General features: G+C 42.8%; 1 protein-coding gene across 1 annotated transcript in view; it reads left to right on the forward strand.

Annotated features, from left to right (window-relative positions):
* Positions 1-22,533, forward strand: part of Folh1b (folate hydrolase 1B) — a 70,923-nt gene that overhangs the window by 11,799 nt on the left and 36,591 nt on the right. Inside the window, exons 2-6 of the mRNA XM_023707699.1 lie at positions 14-226; positions 501-648; positions 2,000-2,108; positions 3,767-3,953; positions 13,710-13,811. Of these exons, the coding sequence (XP_023563467.1) occupies positions 14-226; positions 501-648; positions 2,000-2,108; positions 3,767-3,953; positions 13,710-13,811 (759 nt within the window). The remainder of the gene's footprint in view (positions 1-13; positions 227-500; positions 649-1,999; positions 2,109-3,766; positions 3,954-13,709; positions 13,812-22,533) is intronic.

Below are 22,533 nucleotides of genomic sequence, written 5' to 3' on the forward strand. Positions count from 1 at the left end.
CTGGCGGCTGCAGCGGGCGGGCGCCTGCGGAGACCCGGCGAGCGGCGCCCCGCGCTGCGACCTTGCTGACTCGGCTTCCGGCCGGGCAGCCGGCTCCGGGTGCCGACTTGGGACGAGCAGAGAGCTCTTGGAGCCGAGGGCGGGGCTGCTGTGCCTCGAGCAGGTCTCGCCTCGGGGCGCCCGCGCTGCTACCCGGCGCCGAGGCGCGGGCCACCCAGGCCGGGTTGTAAGTTCGATTCCCCCTTCTGGAGAAGTCGCCCGGAGTCCCGGCCTTCGGTCCCCGCCTTTGTGACGGGCGCAGCACTGACCGCGCGTTGATCACAGCAAAGGAGAGAGCTCGCGAAACTCTAAAACGCGACTGAGGCGCCCGCGCTTCATTTCTGGACGAGCGGCTGCTCCTGACAGCAGCCGGGCGGGCCGCGCCGGGTGACCCCGGTGACTCGGGTGGCGGCCTTGGCCCGGACTGGGTGGGAGTCTTGAAGTTCACCGTTTTCTGCTAGATAGTGGTGTGCCGTGGAATCCCCCTGCGCGTAACTGACGTGCGCATGAGTAACTGGCTAAAGTTGCTGCCCGCTTACGAGAGATTGTTTCCAACAGTCTCCATTCGATCAAATTGGAGGTTGGCGCGGCGGCATCTTACTCTTCCCGGTTTTTCTGTCACCCTGATCTTTGTATTTACTACTCAGTGGCTGGAACAGAATAGATTGCTTATCTTTTTTTTCTTTTTTCTGTTTCCTCAGGATTCTCTTCTCTCCCTGCCCCGTAGGCCTGTGTGCCGCTCTTCGGGTTCATTTTTCAGATCTAAGTTGAAATAGCCCCTCCTGAGCGGCTTTCCTCATCCCGCGGTGTAATCCACGCACTTCAGATTACTGCGTGTGTGGAATGCCCCCTGCCTTGCATCCAGGCACGCCTTTGAGTGTGCACGATTGTATGCGTGTACATTTGGTGTAGTGAACGGTAATTGGAAAGCTCCGCGGGAGCTGGCGGAGTGCTGAGCTCGTGACAGTTATTCATCTGGATCACATAATTTGCTAGATAAACCCCGTATAACGTCCCGTGTCTGATCGGAAGCTCACTGCAGATGTTGCTCGCGTAATCTGGGTTCCCGTTGCCTCTGGCCGCCTCCTGCGTTCACTGGGCGCCATTCGCCAGCTCGGGTGAATCGTGGCCTCCCGGTGGCTGTGTCAGCTGCAACTTCTCAGGTTCTCTCAGCTGGAAACACAGACCTCGAGCAGTTTAGTTTTAGTTTCAGAACCAAAGCAAAATTGAAGGTCTCAGTTTTAGCGATATAGCAAAGTAATTTATGAGTCTGAAATATATTCATAATTCATTATAAACATTTATTAAATATGTGTTTAAGTCAACAAGCATAATTACTGGAGAAAGGAGCACTGTGGAGAAGAAAGGTAGAACCCATTTCTGCCTTCATTTTCAAAGGATCTTGTTTTTTATTTTAATTTATTTTTTGGCAGAACCAGGGATTGAACTGAAGCCCTGGCGCTTGCCAAGGAAGCGCTTATTCCACTGAGCCATTTCCCTAGCCCCATCTTGTTTTTTAAAAAAGATCTTATATTTCTTCACTATTAGAAACTCATTTATTTGGGTTTTTTGGGATTCAGTCTTGCTCTGTGGTTGAGGCTGGCCTTGGACTATCTAGCCTATGCTTGCCTCAAACATTCTGTGGTCCTTCTGCCTCAGCTTCCTAACTTCTGCGGTTCAGGCAAGCACCCCACGCCTCACAAGAAACCCCGTACCTGTTTGAGTACTGATTTCCTCATAAAGTGTTCCTTACAATAATAAGATTAAAATGCGTGGCACTTTGTGGCTTAAAATTTTCTTCCCACCACCTTCTTGCAGTAGAAGTAGGAAAGGGAAATTGAACTTCAGACGAGCAGAGATAGCTGGTACTTTATTTTAGGTGTGCCAGAGTCAACAGGAGGAAAAGTAAGAAATTCATTTGTGTTCATATCTTGCTTCTACATTCTGATTCATTTTACAGGGTGGTTTATAAAATCTTCGAATGAAGCCACTCACATTGTTCCACATCATGGCATGAAGAAGGTGTTTTTGAATGAATTGAGAGCTGAGAACATCAAGGAATTCCTATAGTAAGCAGATACTTGGAAGATTATATGTGCAGCTCATTTGAAACATTATCATTCTGCTGAAAGCTTTTGATCTAATATTTCATATTGAGAGGCAAGAGTCAGCAAACTTTTTCTCTTTGTAGACCAGCTGCCTTCTATCATAACTACTCAGCTTTGCTGTTGTACAAAAGAAGCCCTAGAAAATATATCAACAAATAAGAGGGTGGGTGAGATAGCTCAGTAGACTAAGCACCTTCTTAGGCAAGCTCAGGGACTGGGGTTTGATCTCCCGCACCGCGTGCCACGCTGGCCCCACACCTGGGTGCACTGAGCCTGCAACCAGGTCTGAGTGTGGTAGTGTATACCTGTAATCCCAGCGCGGGGAGGCCGAAAACAGGAGGATCACTACAGTCTGAGCTGCATAGTGAGACCCTGTACCAAATACATCTATTAAATAAATAAATAAATAAATAAGGATGTCAAATCTGGTAAGATATAAGTTATGGTCACTGAAATTTGAATGTCATATATTGCTGTTCCACACAATGATATTCTTCTGCTTTATTTACTCAATTAAATGCCGAACCATTCTGAGGCTATGCACTCCAGAAAGAGGTAGCCGATCAGATTTGGTTGAAGCACTTTCGTTTGCTGACCTAGACTTTCAAGGAAGATAGCATATTTTATTTATTTGTCCATTTTTGGCCTGGCAATCAAACTCAGGACCTCACGCTTTCTAGGCAGGTGCTGTGCCACCGAGCTATCTCCCTAGCCCAAGATAGTGTATTTTAGTTAAAAAAAAAAAAAATGGACTTTGGCACTGGACAGAATTGAGTTTGAATTCCAGCTTTATTAATTAATTAGTAAAGTAACTTCAGGTGGATGCTTCCCTTTCCTGAGCCTTCATTCAACATCTCCAAAGGGGAGAATGATACAGCTGTGCTGGGGACCTGGCATGGTGACACACCTGTAATCCCAGCCCTCATGAGGCTGAGGCAAGAATATCAGCAAGCATAGTTCAAAGCCAATTTGAACTACAAAACGAGACCGTCTCAAAACGAAAGAAAGAAAGGAAAGAAAAAAGAAAGAAAAAGCTCAGAAATTGGAGAGAATATTTAGTATATTTTAAAAATTAATTCCTACTTATTGAGTAGCATAAAACAAGAGAGATAAATGAATAAATTGTAAAAATATTTACAAAGCAGCTAAAATAAAATATTGCTCATAATTAACATAATATTTGATTAGAATGCTTAGTTTTCAAAGCATGAATTCTTTTTTTAACATACTACTGCATCTGTCTACAAGTGTTTGAAATCTCATTAGTGACTGAAAGATTCCCTAATGAAGATAAGTTGTAATTTTGTAGAAAAGATATATATTGTAGATATGTATGCATAGTTATGCAGACATGCCCATGTCTACATTGATTGTCAACAGAATTAAAACCGTGTCTAAGAATTTGCTGTGACACCTCCCAGGTATTTGGGAGAGACCCACCAAGTGTGAGGCCCAAATTTAAACTCCTTTGCATTGTGGAAAATCCCCCTCTGCCTGTTGTATTTATTTCATTACAAACATGAATAAGAGGCATTATAAAAATGAAAGTTTTTTTGTTGATTTGGGTTAAGGGCTGACTAAGACATTAATTTTTAACCACCTGCAATTTTGTTCACCAGTAATTTTACACGACTGCCGCATTTAGCAGGAACGGAACAAAACTTTAAACTTGCAAAGCAGATCCAATCCCAGTGGAAAGAATTTGGCCTGGATTCTGTTGAGTTAGCCCACTACGATGTCCTGCTGTCCTACCCAAACGAGACTCATCCCAACTACATCTCGGTAGTCAGTGAAGACGGAAATGAGGTAAGAATGACCAAAGAGGGAAAGAAGAATCTTTCCGGAGATATCTGTTAAGAAAATATCTTATCTCATCTTGAAATGTTAATGGCAGGTCATAAATAATTGTCTTTCATAGTTCATCACCAGTATCAACTGCTCTCTTACAATATTTTAATTGAATGCGATATTGGGAAGATTCTGAGAAATTAATACTTGATGGTAGTTACTGTGTCCAATTTTTTATTGGGATGATACTAGTAAGCTTCCAAACACCTAGAGTAGCTTGCTTGTATCTGTACCAAAAAATTGTATGTGGGCATTTGGAAGATAGATTTGAGGGAAGGTCTATAGAATGATATTTATTGTAAAGAATTTATGATCTTACTCAGGACATATGAGAACTTGTACTGTAACGTCATGTAACTCAGCAGTGTCCCAAATTTTCTGATCAAGGAGATTATGGGGCCAAAGAGGAAAGTGATCGATGATGTAGAGTGTGCCTAAGGAGAGTCACATGAAGAGAAAACATTCTCTCAGGCTTTCACAGAGAGCACATTGGCCAAGTAACGGCCGTGACACATCCACATGGCTGACACTGACAAAGGTCCTACAATCTGAGGTACAGGATCTCAGGATAAATCCTGAGGGGATTTCACTGACCTTATCAGATCCAAAAGCTACAACTCTTATTGCATAGGTCCTGCTTTACCTTGGTCTTAACTGCCCAGCAGAAAAGTATAAAAACGAAATATAAGAAGTAAAGCCATGCTGTTATGTTGAGTTGTAGGGGACTCAGGTCAACAATTTCTGACATTGCCAGTGAAGTGGAAGACCCAATACTATTATGGATTACTGAACTCTTTTAGATTATTTTGCTGAGTTAACACACCTATAATCTTCAAATAACGGAACTTAACAAAAAAGGCTATACAGATGAATGTCCATTTGGTACCTGTGTATTCAAAGTGGTTGGGATAGATATATAGTTACAATCTCTTGACGAATAGAGTGATTTGTTCTAATGGTGTTTATAGATAAGATATCATGTCCTCATCTTGTATAGCAATTAACCACTGGGAGGAATGTATGCAATGTGCTAATTATTGAAACTGTCCTACCAATTTGATTTCAAACTGTCTCATTGCTATTTGTTTATCAATAAAATTATGGAAAAAAAAGAATTTATGATCTTATGTGCAGGAAAGGCATATACTGGAGAAGAAGAAGATAACAGTAATGGAGATACTTCTTATCCTGATATGTGTTCCCCATGAAAACTTACAACCTGTGACTCGGCCATTCATCCTTGATTTAGGGCTTCTACTTCTAGCATAGTTCTTTTTCTTCTAGAAAGCTTCCCTAGGCCTTTTGCTACTAAGCCTTCCAAATGGTTCAGACATACCCAGCTTCCTCAGTAAGCTGAAATGTCATATGATTTGAATGTTTAATTATTTCCAAAATATCCAACTGCCTTCCTCTTACTGACTGTGCCAGTCTCATCTGAATAGTCATTGTCCCTAATTAATCCCATGCAAAATGGCCTGCCATGGTATACAGCTGTTCTTATTAACCAATACGTTAAACTGGTTAACAATTAAACTTTACAGAAACATTAACAATTCCGTGCTGGCCATGGTGGCACATGGCTGCAGTCCCAGGCCTCAGGAGGGTGAGGCTGAAGGATCACCATGAGTTCAAGACCAGTCTGACTGCATAGAAAGTTCAAGGCTGGCCAGCCTGAAGTATACAGCAAGGCTCTGTCAAAAAAAAGGAGAGAGAGAGAGAGAGAGAGAGAGAGAGAGAGAGAGAGAGAGAGAGAGAGAGAGAAATAGATTAAAAATTTTGAAACTTACAAGTATTATTTTAAATATTGGGGAACATTTTGGGCCAGATATTTTTCAGGTGGAGGACTAATATCTAAAGTATACAAGGAACTCAAAAAATTAAACTCCCCAGAATAAAAGATCCAGTCTTAAAACAGGCAACTGAAATGAATACATACTCCTCCGAGAGGTACATGTGGCCTATAACTACATGAAGAAAGTGTGCAACGTTTCTGGCCACTTACAATGAGATTCATTGTACACCAGAAAGAATGGCTACCACCAAGTACTAACAGGTGCCGGAGAGGCTTCACAGGACAAGGAGCCCTTCCCCACTGCTGGTGAGAATGGAGACGAGGACAACTACTGTAGAAATCCATATGGAGATCATTTGAGAAACTAAAGCTAGAAATTCCATTCAGCCCAGATATTCCCTTTCTAGTATCTTCCAAAAGGCTAAAGATATGAAATTATAGTGGCCCATACACACCCATGTCTGTAGCAGCACAAGTCATAGTAGCTAAGTCTAGCAAGTGGCCTATCCATCAATCAAAAGATGAATGGATCAAGAAAATGTAGTACTTGTACAGAATGGAGTAGTGCCGTGCCATAAGAAGGACAAACGAGTCATTTGTAGGAAAATTAATACATTTTGAGACCATAACATTAAATGAAATAAATCAGACACGAAGCGTAAGTAGTCCATGGTTTCTCTTATAGGAGGAGTGCAAAATGCAAATAGAAACATGATAAACAGTAGGAAAGAGATATGTGGCAAATGCAGATGGGACAAGAGATGGAAGAGGGAAGAAAGGAGAAAGGAGAGCAGAAGGAGAGGAAGAGAACCGAGAGGTGTGCTGCACACATGCTGACTCCCACGAGGGACACGGTCATCGAGCGCTTCAGACACGTGCTAAGGAATGCAAAGACATACATACAGCTTGGGAAATGCCGATGTGCAGCATGCATTTCATAACATCAAGCGATGCCATATCTTGACAAATCTGTGCTATTAAGCACCCAGGGACCTTTCAAAGCAAGTTTACTTTTTTTTTTTTTTTTTTTTTTTTGTATTTAGTACAGGGTCAATAAGGTCACTAACAGATCACTACACAGATCAGACTCAGCGATCTTCCTGCTTTCAGCCTCCTAAGTGCTGAAACCACACCCAGTCTCAGTCACCATCCCAGTGCTGCCCAGGGGCGGGGCTGGCACAGCGCGGCTCCCTGCACTTGCCAAAGCAGGTGCTTATTCCGAGGAGCTATCTTGCTGGCCCTAAAGCAAGGTTACTTTTAAAAGAAGGTTATGTGTAGACACAAAATATTAGAGATAGATGGAGTTAAACCTTTGTCCTGGCATCAAATCAATGTGAGGATTCTGTCTATAATGAGGACAACAGCAGACATGCTTTTCTTTCTTTCTTTCTTTCTTTCTTTCTTTCTTTCTTTCTTTCTTTCTTTCTTTCTTCTTTCTTTCTTTCTTTCTTTCTTTCTTTCTTCCTCTTTCTTTCTTTCTTTTCTTTCTTCTTTCATTGCATGTATTTGGTCCAGGGTCTCACTACACAGCTCATACTCGTAGTGATCCTCCTGTTTTCAGCCTCCCCAGTGCTGGGATTACAGGTATGAGCCACCAAGCCTGGACTCCGTTGTGCTGGCTCAGCACGCCCCAGGGGCAGGGCCAGCACCGTATGTGGGACCAGGAGTCATACCCTGATCCCTGTGCTTACTAAAGTGGGCGTTTAATCTGCTGAACTATCTTGCCAGCCCTACACGCTGCTTTTTCTGTGCTTCCTTTTCACTTTTCATTTTTGACTGAACTGTTACATTTATTATTTTGCTGTTTATTTACCTTTGTGATTACATGCATTTATAAAGTTACCCAATCCTGTCACCACAGAATGAATCAGGAAGCAGTTTTAGTTTGGAGATTTTCCTCAGTGCTGTTAGCTACCTAAAGGATCTCAGTTCTTTTAAGTTACACCACTGGTTCATTTTCTTTCTGTACAAATTCCCTGTTCATTTAGTTACGTGGTTTTGCTGGGCAGTCACTATTCAACTCTGACTCGGTCCTTCCCTCTTGTCCTGTGCTCAGACACAACTCAGTGACATCATGACAGTTAAGCTCTGCCTCAGCTCTCAGCCGAGTCTCCACCGCCAACCCCTCTCCCAGTGCAGCATGTCAGTTATGACTCTCCACATGGAGCTCTGGAATGGGAACTCATTACTCCTGATCTCACACAACACACAGGCAGCAAGTATGATTAGTAACCTGTGGATCCTACCAGAAGTCCAGGATGTTTTCCTTTTTTGGTTGCTTTTTGTGTTTGGGCTGAGGGCCTTCACACTGAACTTTAGCCCCAGTCCAATTATTTTTTAAATCATGAGATAGGGTCTTGCTAAGTTGCTAATTTTCTGGGCTGCTCTCAAACTTGTGATCCTCCTGCCTCAGCTTCCCAGAGTGACGAGTACTGGGGTTAAAGGCATGCAGCACCACAACCTACAGAAATCCACTATTACCTGCTTAGGCAGGCACAGGAACTGGGGTTTGGTTCCCAGCACCACATGCTATGCTGGCCCCATCTCAGGCACGCTGTGCCAGCCACTGAGACTGGGTGTGGTGGTGCACAATGGCGATCGCATCTCTGGGGAGGCTGAAAACAGGAGGGTCACTACGAGTGCAAGCTGCATAGTGAGACCCTGTGCTAAGGTACATTGTTTTATCTTTGTTTATGCAGAACTAAGGCACCACATAGAATGCCATTCTCTGAAACAGTTGTGATCTATCTATATCTAGCTATAGTGTGTGTGTGTGTGTGTGTGTGTGTGTGTGTGTGTGTGTGTGTCTAGTTGCACTGACATTACTTCCTCCATGTCCTTAACTGATCCAGAATAGCTACCTTTCAGTGGAGTTTCTTACTTTGTTGAAGTCTGGTGAATCGGGAGGATGAGGACGCCCCATAACACTTTCACAGCCTGCTTTTCCACTGGATGATAATCAGTGGCCGCATTTTCTGGGTCTTTTGATTACACCTCTTAAAAGCACTCACCAAAGAGGACTTCCAGAACTGCTTCAGGACGTGGCGAGGGCAGTGGGATAAGTGTTTTCACAGCAAGCAGAAATATTTTAAGGGGGGCCAGGGAGATAGCTCAGTAGAATAAGCACTTGCCTGGCAAGCGCAAGGGCCTGAGTTCTATCCCTGGCTCCTCCAAAAAAAAAAGAAAAAAAATAAATATTTTAAGGGAGATTAATGGTAATATGTCTTTAACTGTAGTAAAATTTAAGCATTTACCCTGTTGCTTTTGTTTTTCTTTTACTTTTCTTAATTTTTTTTTTTTTTTTTTTTTTTTTGGACAGGGTCTACCAGGTCTATAGGGTCTCATTGTATAGATCAGACTTGTAGTGATTCTCCTGTGTTCAGCCTCCAAAGAGCTGGGATTACAGGCATACACCACCATGCTCAATCTCAGTCACTGTCTCAGTGCGCCCTGGGGGTGGGGCCAGCACAGCACACTGGGGATCAAACCCTGGCCACTGCATCTGCCTAAGCAGGTGCTTTAAACCGCTAATCTATTTGGTCAGCCCTTTTTTCTTTTTTATCAGTCACTGTATTTGGGTTTTTATACCACAAAAACTAAATGAAAATTTGTAAACTGAAATTGCTTTAATTATACCCAGGATATATAATTTGGGGCTAGTAGTAAATTATGGAGAGTAATGCCCTAATACTGGAATATATTACCTACCTCTGATAAAGTCAACCAAGAAAGTTAGTTTTTTTACTTTAAAAATAATTTTTGGGGCCAGGGATATAGCCCAGCAGCTTAGGCACCTGCCTGGCAAGCGCAGGGTCCTAAATTCAATCCCCAGTACAGAAAAATAATAATAATTTTTCTTAGTTGTGACCTCAAAAAGTTGGTGTGAAATTCACTGTTGCACGGTGGCGCTCTACAGCTGAAGCTCGCCACAGAGCAGGTGAAGCCAGCTTGCACGTGCCCGCACTTCAAACCCTTCTTCCTGCAGGACTTTGCTTTAGGTGAGCTCCTGCTGCAACGGGCCTGGGTGTTCTCGTCACATAGCTCATGATTCTGGTGAGCATGGACCACACAAAAGTATGGGAAAGTTTGGAGTTCGGAGGATTTGAGGGATTGTAGTTGACTTGATTTTATTTGAGGTCTAATGAGCATGCAGGTCAGGCGCAATTCCTTCTGCCCCATTCTGGGATTGCTGCCCTGGGCAGGGCCTATGTGTTGGAAAGAAGTAGTGATAGCTGGTAGCCTTGACTCTCTTCTGATCTTGAAGAAATGGTGTGAAAGCTCACTCATTTTGCTAATGTGCTATAATCCTTACCAAGTTGGCTTCATTCACACCCTTTCCAATTTTAGTAAAACTATTTGCTGTGTGCGCATGTCAGATTTTATCATTGCACTTTGTTTTTTTAGAAGAGATCATAATTTTTCTTTCTCTCTCAGGTAGCATTAAGTGACGCCCTAATATTAATCTAATTATACATTTCTGGAACTTAATAGCATTAGCAAAATTTAGTTTGTATTAATATAGTCAGTATATATTCATAATATATCCAGTCCCTTATTTGCAATTTACTTGTCACATTATAATTTCTAGATTCAATGAATGAGTTTTTAATTTGTCTGAAGTTAAATAGTCTCTGAAAAGGTAGTATTACATTTATTTTTTCTTTAGTCATTCAAACTTAAGGGAAATCAGTTGGCCTTCACACTGTGTTTTTGTTGGTTTGTTTGAGATCGAGTCTCACTGTGCAGTTTGGACTGCCCTTGGACTCACCAGGTAGCCTAGGCTGGCCTCGAGCCCACAGTGATTCTCCCACCTCCACCTATGGCATGCTGGGATTATAGGAATGCGATACTGTGAAGCCCGACTTCACACTGCGCTTTGGGGTCGCTATTAACTACTGATTTAGCTTTTTTTACTATGGAATTATACTTTTTAAATATTTTATGTCAGTTTTCTTTCTTTGTTTTTGTTTTCTTGAGATACTCTCAATGTGTAGTCCAAACTAGCTTTAGACTTGCCTTGATCCTCCTGCCTCAGCCTCCTGAGTGCCAGGACTACAGGCGTATACTACTGCACCCAGAAATTTTCATTTTTAAAGAAATGTATTTTCCATTTTACTTCTTTTCAAATTTATGGACATGAGTACGATTGATATTTTCTTACTTCTCAAAACCTGTATTGTAGCTGGACATATGCTTTATCCCTTGTGCTTTTGCTACTGTTTTTGTCATTGATCTTGAGAGATAATGTTAATTTTGCTAATTTAACATTGCTCTTTGGCAGTCTTCTTATATATCTTTGCTTTATTTTTTAATTCTGCTTTTATTTTACAGTGCTATCTTACCTACTTTGTATCTACTTTTCTCTTCTATCTTGTGTCCCCTTTTGAATACTTACCCTACTGAAGTTTTTAACCTTTCATCTAATGAGTTTAAAGGCTAAAATTTTCCTTTAAGAACTGCTTCAACTACATCTCACAAGTTTACATAAGAAATTTTTCATTTTAATATCTAGTTTTATATTTTCCATGGTTTTTTATTCTGAAATTAATGTTTTGCAATTTCTGAATTCAAAGATTGCCTTCACCATTTGGTTTGGCCTAACTTATAAATGAATTACATTGTAATCAGCACGGTTTGTGGGAGGTCGACCTGCAACCACTGTAGAAGTTCTTTAGAGCCTGGTGTGTTTCTCAGTTACTGTAAATGTTCTGTGTTTTACTAAAAACAACAGTTTATTGTTTAGCTTTGGCTTAAATATTTTATATTTGTATGAGTTTGTTAATTATTTGGCTAGAATCTATTAATGTGTCTTTATTCTGTCTGATTCTTTATCAATTGTAGAGAAAGAAAAGATAATTACCTTGTTGAGTATTGCTGTTTCCTGTGATGGCTGGGTATGGATTATGTATTATTCATTTGGGCCAGAATGTACTGGCCCTCCTCTGTCAAGCAGGTCATAATTTTGTCAGTTTTCAACTATTTTTGTTTAGTGTGTATTCAAAGTTAGCCTGTCCACACTCTCTCTCCTCTTCCTCTGGGAGGCCATGTGCAGCCAGAACCTTCTCATTTTGTCCTTTAGGTCTCCTAATAGCTTCTTCATATTTTTCATTTCTATCATTCTTTACTGTGTGCTGTATTTTCCTTTAGATGCCTTTAACTTGTCAGTTTTCTCTAGCTTTATTTGTTTTTTGTCTACACATTATACACACTATTTTTCTTTAAAATTTTAATTCCATGACATATGCACAATAAAGATGTTTTTGGAAGTGTGATTTTAATCTCTGTTCTTTCTTTTGACTCTTTTTCATAGTACTTTGTATGTAGTTACTGATTTGTAGCTCTGAGTTCTCCTGTGGGGCTTGTTAGGCCCAAATTTAAGGATAGTTATTCTTGGTAATTTCTGCCAGGCCCCAGGGACATCATGAAACCAACACTACAGTAAAGTGACTATTTCTCAGTTTGAGGCATTTGGTTCCACATAGGTAGTGAGTGGAAAATTGCAGGGTTATGAATTTGGTAGGATTTTCCCCTCTGCCCTAAGCTATCATTTTCTAGAGAACAAGATTCTTTCTTGTCTTTTTAAATTTTTTTATTTGTTAAAAAGAGTACAAAATAGTGTTAAAACAATAAATTACAAATGATAGAGTTTCTGTAAACAAAATAATATGAATTTCACAGTATTTGTTGTAATGCCTAGTGTTGTCTTCCAATCAGTTGTTCATATTACCAGATATATGCTTGCAAAATTGGAAGACAAATTAAAAGAAATGTATAAGAAATGAAAAAGAGAAAAAGGACAAAGAATTGAAAAAAGGAGGCAAAACCAATTTTTCTAACTTACCATTAAAAGTAAAGAACGTTTTTCTTTAGAGACCAGCTTTATATAAGCTTTCTATAAGCCCTGTTTAGATGCCTTTGTTTAGACTGACAGGCCTCTGAATCACTTTGTCTGTTGGGCTGTGATAGATGTTCCAGTCAGCCTGCTATAACTGTAACAACATAGTTAAGACAGTTAACTTAGGAAAGGAAAGGTTTCTTCTGGCTCGTGATACTGGTGTCTCCAGAGCACTCCAAGGGGATCCCATGGCCAGGGCTTCTAAGGAGTGAATACCTAACGCAGGAACGGAGGGGCAAGGGTTGAAGCAAGGGCCAAGGCGGTGGGCAGAAAGCAGAGGAGGAGGGGGCCAGGGGCGCGGGTGGGGGAAGTCCTCACCTTCGGTGAGCTGTCCTCCTCAGGCCCGCTCCTCCAGGGCCTAGGCTTAGCCTCCGTGCATGGCCCCAGGCCCCCAGACAGACTGTGGCCCAGACTTCAGGGTCAGCTCTCAGGTTAGGATGAAATGAATATTCAGTTTGTTCCTAGGTAATACTTTTAGCACTGAGTGACTGTGATTACTATACTATATTTTGTAAATTTATTTTTGTTGTTGTTTACTAAATCAAAAGCTGTACCATCTCCTTCTCTCAGGGCCCTCCTGGGCATTTCCTGGTCTTCTGGAGAGCACCTGTATCTGTAGCAGGGGGTGAGGTTTGCTGCTCCCCCCACCCACCCCCTTGTTAATTCTCCCTTTAAGACACAGTTGTACTTCTCTTTAGAAATCATGATTGCTCTCCTCCAAGCTTCTTTTTTAGCTATTCACTAATCTCCTATCATACTTAGTTATTTTCTAGTTGCTGATGTTTGTTTGTTTTCTGGCTTTATCTGTCCCTTTACAGAGATTTGGAGAGCAGGCCTAAATTTATTCTTCTCCTTGGCTCCTGGCAGCTTCCAGCAGCATGCTGGGTACCTGATGTCTGCTATCAGAAGACTGAATGACCACTTCACTGTCTCCTGACACAAGCAATCATTTGCATTTTTTCTGGCTTGCTTGTAGTAACCAAACTTCAACTGATTTACTCTTCTTTGGGGGTATTGCTTTCTCTAGATTTTCAACACATCCTTGTTTGAACCACCACCTCCAGGATATGAAAACGTGTCGGACATTGTCGCCCCGTTCAGTGCCTTCTCCCCACAAGGAGAGCCAGAGGTAAGCGAGCCTTCCGAGGAATGCGGAGGGCAGCAGCATTGCCTTCCTCCTACCCACAGCCCCAATTAGAGGGTAAGCCAAGGAGCTTTGACAGCATTCAAATTCACCCCTTTTCTGCATCAAAAACGCTAAGTTTCTCAGTCAGAATAAGGAGCGTTGATTTGTGTGTGTCCCTAGTGTTTGTTTTCAGATAAAATTTACCACAATAATATACAGACCTGTCCTTTTGTTGACTGTTGACAAATTCTAATACATAATTTGCCATTGCTTCAAAAATCTTCCCTTATGTCCCTCCTTAATCAACTCCATACAACCCCAAAACAAATATTATTCCAATTTTCTTGCCATCATGTTAATTTTGCCTATTCTAGAAACTTATGTAAATGGCATTGTATGCTTTTTGGGGGGAGGATCTGGCTCTTTTTAGTAAGAATAGCACCTGAAATTCCTATGCTTTAGTACCTGTTAGTAACTTTGTTCTATTTTATTGCTAAATAATTTGTTTTGTGAATTTCCTACATGCTTCACTATAATTGTGAAAACTGATTAATTTTCAAAAGACCTGTATATTAGTATTATTTTCATTTCCAGATTAATGGCATGATTGTTCATTCAAGTGAATTGCATGCAGTTTCCTCAGTAAACTATGCATAAATACCATCTCAAATTTTGAAATGAGTCGCACAATATTCTTGCACAATACTTGGGTTTTAGTGAGTGTATAAATTTTGCGCTTCTGTAACAAAATATTGCAGACTGGCTAGGTAATGGATTTATTTCTGATTTTTAAGAAATCTGACAGACAGATTAGAGTACTTTCTATTAGTTATGTGAAACTTATTTCAAATGAACAGTTGCCATTATACTTGATAATGCAATATTAAAATTTTTGTTCTTTAAAAATTTTCATGTAGGCCTCTCATGGTGGTTGTCTCAGTTACTCTTCTCTCTCTCTGGGACAAATACCTGACACACAGAATGAAGGAAGGAAAGGTTTATTTAGCTCACAGTTGCTGGAGGTTTCAATCCATACTCAGCTAGCTCCAAGGCAGTGTGACACGTGGCAGAAAGCAACTTCTCACGCCGGTGGCAAAGAGCAGAGAGCAAAGGGGAGAAGCAGCAACAATGGCAACGGAGAGAAAGTCTGTCTCCCTTAAGTTGCAATCCGGCTGTCCGCCCCAGGCCGGGTGCAGTACTCACACCCGTAATCCCCACAGCACTCACAGCCATAATCCCAGTGGATCATGAGTTAATCAGAAACTTTAGAAGTCTGCCCCATAACTGCATAAGGCTTTGGGGCACAACTAGACACAAACCGTAACAGTGGTGTAGCGCCTTGGGAGATCGAGGCAGGAGGGTTGCATGTTTGAGCCCAGCACAGACAGCTTAGCAAGACCCTGTGTCCAAATGAAGTAAGAAGGGTAGGGCTGTAACTTAGTGGGCAGCTGCCTCCATAGCTGGTGGGAGGCCGTGTTCAGTACTCATACTTCAAGTAAAAATTGGCGTAGAATAGGTTTGCTCATCACCACTGTAGTTGTTCATAATTGAGGTGAAGTGAAATATAGAGAATGATTCCTGAGCACAAAGAGAGTTTATCTTAGCGCTCAGGTGTGCTGTCGCGCCCTAGCTGTGCTGCTCTGGCTAAAGCCCGTGAGCCTGACTGGCTGGGATGAGTCTCCCCACACGAGGTCCTTGATTGATTTTGCCTTCACTTTGTGTCTCATTCCTGCTCCCACCCACTCCTCCTCCGCAGTCCTTTCCCCGCGCGTTCACTCCAAGGCACTAGACGCTTGAGCACGTGTGTGGTCTTACAAGTGCGTCAGGTTTTGTGTGTGTGTGTGTGTGTGTGTGTGTGTGTGTGTGTCTCTGGTGCGATTTAAAAGCACATAAATGACATCGTACTTTAGACCCTGTGCGATTTCTTAGTGTACTCTATCAGTGACGCCTGCAGAATCTCTCTCAGGCTTTATCTCGCAGGAGGCCACCGGTTGTCACTGCCGCGTGTTATTTCGTCTCCTGTGCTCGTCCGTTCTTAGTGGTGATCACGCGTCTCATCCCTAAATTTCTATTTTCTCAGAAAGTGCCGCGGTGAATACAGTCAGGTACATCGCGACCGAGGCCGGCGCGGGCGCCCCTGGCAGCAGTGGCCGGCCGTGCGGCTGCTGGGCGCTGGAGGCCGGATCTCCGAAGCTCCAGCTGCTAACAGTTCCTGCTGTCACTGGCAGCGGCCGGCCTTCGCAGGCTGTGTGAGCTCACCGTGTGTAGCTTTAGAGTCGTTGTGCGTTTAATCACTTCGTTGTTTCAACTCCCATGTTTCTGATGACCAGGGAGGCCTGGCATCACTCAGCACAGATTTTTATTCGGTACTCTGGCTTGGATTTTTGTGAAATGATTACTTACAGATTTGATGAAATTCTGACCTTTTGGAAGTTAAACTGGATGAGTTTCTTAAATATTTTAATTATTCATCCTATACTGGTTATAGATATCATAAAGAGCTTCTTGTCATTTTTTAGCTCTTTGTTCACTTTGGGAATGTTGACCTTTACTGAAAAGAAATCCTTGGGCTGGGGAGATAGCTCGGCTGTCTAAGTGCTTGCCTGACAAATGCAAGGGCCTGGGTTCGATCCTAGTACCACATGCCATGCCGGCCCCAGAACACCAGGTGCTAGTGAGACCCTGCACCAAGTAAACAAATAAATAAAAGATTAATTAAAAATTTTTAAAAAGAAATTCTTAATCCTGATCCTGTCAAATGGTTTCTATATGATTTTGTCCTTTGGGTATCATTATTATTATTATTTCTCTCCATTATTTACAGTGACCAATCTATATAGCTAGGATATACAAAAATATGCATGAAAAGTGTTCATTTAAAAATAACAGTATCAGACCAGACAAATAATACATAATATCAGAGTATGTAATGAAGGAATTTTATTTAAAATACATACGAAATCATATACACGTTGAACATCTTATTAGATGAGAATAAGCCAGTTGGAGAACACTGTGGGATTACAGATTGGAGCCCAGCCTGGGCAAATTAGCAAGACTTAGTCTCAAAATAGAAAATAAAAAGTGAGCAGGGGGGTGTAGCTCAGTAAAAGGCTCTTGGGTTCAGTCCCCAGTATTGGGGGGGGATAAGAAGACACTGGTAAATACATAGAACAGTGAGAAAGCTCTTATATAAAGATAGATTATGCACCAGGAAAGAAGACAGGCTGTTAGACAGGCAAAATTATACCCAGGTTCCTTGGTAGGTTTCTGAAGTTATCAATGACCATCCACCAACTCAGTTTTAAACTTTGATATAATTATTCAACTCATGAAAAAGCATCCTAGAGATCATTATCCCATTTCTTTCAAGTATGCGTAAAGAGTTTCAGATTTATGACAGAATTAGAGGAGTACAGCGACCTCAGTCCACAAACGTAACTCTTTTCATGACTCTGCTTGCAGCCAGGGCTTGCAATTCAGCTGCAACCAGAACTGTGGAACAAATTCTGCCAACAGAATCATGGAAAGAATTAAGCTCGTGAGCTGAGGTGCCACCGTGTTGTTTATGTGGGCTGCTGTTTATATTCAAACATCAGGTGTGGGTGCTGGCTTACATGCTTTTCAGCCAGTGGAGAGCCGCTCGTCTTGTAAATCATATACGTCTCTGTGTTCAGGATGCTTTGCCCTCAGTGGTCTCTGAATCCGTCTGACTTCTCTGGAATGTGGAAGAGGGCACTGCTTTTGGCGAGTGGTGTGGTCTGAGCTAGTGTGCTCAAGTTTTACTGTGTATCATAATAAGTGGTAGGATTTCTAAGCCACAATTTTGTTTTCCCCCTCCTGACTCCCAGTCGTCTAGGTGAGGGCTGAGGGCTTGTGTGTCCGACGCAGCCCACCCACCTGCTTCTGTTCGGGAGGATGCCAGGCCTGAGTTCTGGCCTCCGAATTCTTTCTCTAACGGCAGGATGTTGGAAGTTTGAAGGAAATGAGGAAAATTCTAAGTCAGTTTTGCAAACTTGTATTTATTCACAGTTGTGGGACAATGGTACAGTGTGTGCCACACAAGAAGGCCGTTGTCTGGGGACAAAGCTTTTTTCTGAGAAACAATGACAGTTCCCCTCGGAGAAGTGCCAAGAGGATTTATCTATCACACACTTTCATTTTCAGAGTTTACTGTCATTTTGTAACTAATTCTTCTCCAGTCCTTCCTCCTTCATAATTTGTTTTGTGCAGATTGTCAGTTTGCCAAAAGATACCACTTTAGAGAAATTGAAATGTCGGTGATCTTCATTCAAGATAAATTTCAAGTAGAAAACAACTTTTTCCTGTAATCAAATAGGTTAACAATTTTGTTGCCACTATTAAAATAGGAAAAGAAGGTACTCTATAGTGGACTAACAATTATAAATTGGACTTACAGTTTTGTCATTAATAGCACAGTAATATTACATTGATTTTAGGAAAAGGTACAGTAGCTAAAAGTATTCCTGCCAGGCGTGATCATGCAAGCCTGTAATCTCAGCACCTGAGAGGCCGAGGCAGGAGGATCACTTTGAGTTCAAGGCCAGCCTGAGCTATACAGAGAGACCCTGCATTTGAACAAACTATTCCTTTTACAGAAGCAGAGACTCCAATGCCACCTTTGCAATGTTCCCTTCTTAATTAAAAAATTACTCCAACTCAAGTACAACTTCACTGGTTGCACATTCTCTTTAAATTAATCTCAGTTTTTCTAAAGAATCCACCCGTTTTTAATCTATAGCTTGCTCAGAGAGTAAATGGAATGTTCTTCTTCTTCTTAATGGCCTCTATTCACACTGATGTACATTCCTCAGCTGCAGGGATTTGTTGTCCTGCCTGGAACAACATAATGAGTCTTCAACAAAACCTGTCAAATGAATCTTAGACTCACGTTGGAAACAACCCTGTTTCAGTCTTTGGTAAGCATTTGTCATATACACAGTATGCAAAATATAGTGGAAGGAAAGCTATAGCCAAAATAAAATTATAAGAAGGTAGACATCATTTGGGACAGGCTTTGAGATGTGGGGAGCTTCAAAGCTGCCCACCTGCAGGGTTAGGACCTGTTCAAGAAATCCGTCTCTGGGTCCGCAATTGCCAGTGTGCTGTTTTGGAATTGAGAATCGGCTCGGGGTGAGCCCTGATGCTCCTGTGTCCGACCTCCCTGCAGCAAGCCGCCTCTTCTCTGGGCTTGGAGATGGCACATGTCTCCCACCCAGCACGCAGCACAGATGAAGCCTTAGACATGGTGCACTCAGAGCTAACCGCGTGAGCAATTCCAGTGGTGTGTGCGCAGATTCTTTAGCCAGGCTAATGGTTTGCATTTATTTCACAAATAAAAGGTGCATCCAGTTGTTTCCAGCTAATATGTTAACCGTTACTTGGTTGTAGGTCAGTGTGTGATTGGGGATTGAAACTTGACTAAGGTTTATGTCACGTAATGGTGACAGTCCCATAACAAGCTTTTTCATTTCTGTTCAAGGTTTCTCAGAAGTTACGTGTAGAGACAGGGAATGGGAATAGGACTGCTTTTGATCCTTGTCCTACTCTAGCAATAACTAATTCATATGTAGATTTATATTACAATGCTTTATCGCTCCACTCATTACATTAAGAGATTTCCAGTTACAGTTTGTTATCTATTACTTGCAAAACTGTTCAGTGACTAATAGATTCACTTTGATATAATAATAATGACATGCTGCTGAAGCATTTTCTTAACATGCAGCCTGTCGTAGAACATAGAGGTTTTATGGCTGTTTATTTATTACATATACCTAAGAAATTTGAGTGATTAATAGGAAGAAGACTGGCCACACCAGGCCCGCCCCAGGTGCACTGAGCCTGCGACAGAGTCCAGGTGTGGTGGCGCTCACCATCAACCCCAGCACTGGGGAGGCTGAAAACAGGAGGCTCACCACCAGCCCGATCTATGAAGTGAGACCCTGTGCTAAATACGCAGATGAAAAGTAAATAAATAAATAGAAAGATACTTTCAGGAGTACCTAGAGTCAAGATAATAAAATTCGAAATGGGGTGTGTTATATGATAATGAAGGAGCACTCCTTCGTAATCTATGCCTGTGACCCGGAGGGAAAGGAAGCTGGCTGTGGCAGAAAGAGAAGTCCCGTGAAGTGCGCGTGCAGGCCCAGCAGAGCTGCGGAGCAGCCTGCAGAAGCAGCCTGCGCTGGACTGTGGTGTCCAGGCCTTCATTCGCTCATCTTAGTCAGCTGTTAAATGTTTGCCATCTGAAAAAGCTCCGTGACCTGCAGCGAGGCGGCTGCAGCTGAGGTCATCCCCGAAGGATTCCCAGCCAGGGCTTCCCAGCAGCAAGAAGTCTGTCACCGAGGAGGAGCTTGGGCCTCCTGGAGCCCCTCGAGAATGCGCTTTACAGTACCGTGCTGCAGGAGAAGGGAGACAAAAATTGAAGATCAAGGACAAAAAGGGGTGAGGGCATTCTGAGGTGAAGGAGAACGAGTTCAGGTATTTCTTTAAACAGGTGGTGAAGATCAGTAGGTAGGTTCACACATATTCACATTCTTTTGCATCCATATAAAAATTATAAGCTTCTAAAATTACATGTGCTTCTGCAAATGTTAGTTTTTATAGTGTGTTAAAATTGCATTCTTTGCAGATACTTAAAAGTATGAAAAGCTTCAGATGTTTGTAAAATACATGGATGAGTACATCAATTTTCAAAATTAAAGACTAGAGAAAACTGCTGAAAGATGGCTGAGCTAGCCCAGCGTGTCATTTTACAAATGAGAGTGTTGAGGTGTAGTGGAACCCTAATAGCTGCACGAGCTTTCTCGAACGCTGGGATCCAGACCCGCAGCCCGGTTAGTCCTCCTCACCCGCCGCCCGTGAGCATCGATCACATGCTAGTTATGAAGCAGCTGGAAGAGAATAGAATAAAGCTCGACCAGGGCTTCTTCGCTCAGACGCTGGGCCTCTGCAGATTGTGCATGGCAGTGTCTGTGTGTGTGCACTAGCAGGGGAAGCACTCTGCGTCCTTATAGGTAGTAAACAAAAGAATAAAACCGACTGTTATGGTTTGTGTATAGTTGTCCCCCCAAAGCCTCATGCAGGCTTGGGGCAGCTTCTGGAGTTTGCGATTGATCACTGTGGGTGTGGATGCTGCCTGCCCTGAGGCAGGTGATTTGCATTACAATGTAAGGTGGGAAGAGAAGCCAGCTGCCTGAGCTGCTGCTACCCCTCCCTTGCGCTCTTGCTCTTTGCCAACACCATGAAAGGTTGCTTTTTGCTTTGTGCTGCTCTGCCTTGGACCCAGCTGAGTGTGGACTGAAACCTCCAGTAACTGTGAGCTAAATAAACCTTTCCTTCCTTCATTTTGAGTGTCGGGTATTTGTCCCAGCAACGAGAGAAGAGGAACTATGACAGAATTTGGTACCAGGAGTGGGGTCATTGCTGTGGATAAACCTGACCATGTGGATTACAAGCTTTTGGGAATGGCTTATGGGAAGAGATAGGAAAGGTTTGGAGATGTCCTCTACTTGCGAAGAACTGGAACAGCTTCGGCTGTTTTGTTTGGGAGATTCTGGTCAGAACTCAGACCAGAAGACTGTCTGGAAGCCAGCCTGTAAAGACCAGGCTGGGGAGGTTTCTGCTGGGAAGGACTGCATTGGTTGTTGGACTCCAGATCATTTGTGTTTTGACTTGGCAGAAAAGTTGTCTGCATTTTGCTCGTGTCCAGAGACTTTGCCTGAGAGTGAGTTTAAGCATGGTGGACTGATCAATCTGGCAAAAGATATTTCAAAGCAGCCAAATATTGGGGCAGTGGCCTGGTTGTTGCTGGGGGCTTTTAGCCAGATTTATGTTGAGAATCAAGAGCAAGGAGCCCAGCAGGAGGATTTAAAATGTGAGCTTGGCCAGAAAGAAAGCGCCAAGAAAGCTGTAGACTGCAAAGATGGAGCTGAGAGGATCTCCATTGCAGGGAAGGAACCTGAGAATAGAAGGGATGGCCTGAGGGCATCACAGGAGGAGGCGGGTCTCCACCCTTTGCTGCCTCAGAACTGCAAAGGTCAGGGACTGTGCCTTGAAGGGAAGGCTGCTGAGCCCCATGTTCCAGAATGGCGGCGGTGGCCACACCAGGTTCCAGAATGGCACTGGCATGGAGAAATTATTTCTCCAAATCAGGGTCAGAGTGCTCAGCCATCCAGGCACTCGACCCCTACGGCCAAGAGAGAGCTAAGTCTGGCTACTGCTCCAGCTGGCAGCAGACCTTGGTGTCATCCACGTGGCAATGGTTTTAGGTGCTTACAGAATGCAGGAGTTCTGAGGTTAAGAAGGCTTCCACCTCGATTTCAGAAGAAGGCCTGGGATGCCAGGCGGTGTGCCCCTGGGAGGGCAGTGTGTGAAGCTGTGAGTAAGAAGCCTACTCCAAGGAAATCCCAGAAGTTTGGAAAAGCCAGGAATGTGGATCGGCTAAGGGAAACTGCAAGGAGGAAACAAAGCCAGCCTAAGAGAGAAGCCATGGGAGCTACCACCACGAGTGCCACAGGGACGGAGCCTCGTGTAGCTCACAGCTCCTCACAGATTGCTTGGGATGTTCCACATGGAACTGCAGGACTTAATGCTTGCCCTGCTGGATTTTGGACTTGTGTTGGTCCCAAGGCTTGGTATCCTGCTGTGTGTACCTTTTGGAATGTCAGTGTTTATCTTGTGCCTTTGAATGTTGCAAGTG

This window comes from Octodon degus, unplaced genomic scaffold, assembly GCF_000260255.1.
Source record: "Octodon degus isolate 3935 unplaced genomic scaffold, OctDeg1.0 scaffold00306, whole genome shotgun sequence".
NCBI lineage: Eukaryota > Metazoa > Chordata > Mammalia > Rodentia > Octodontidae > Octodon > Octodon degus.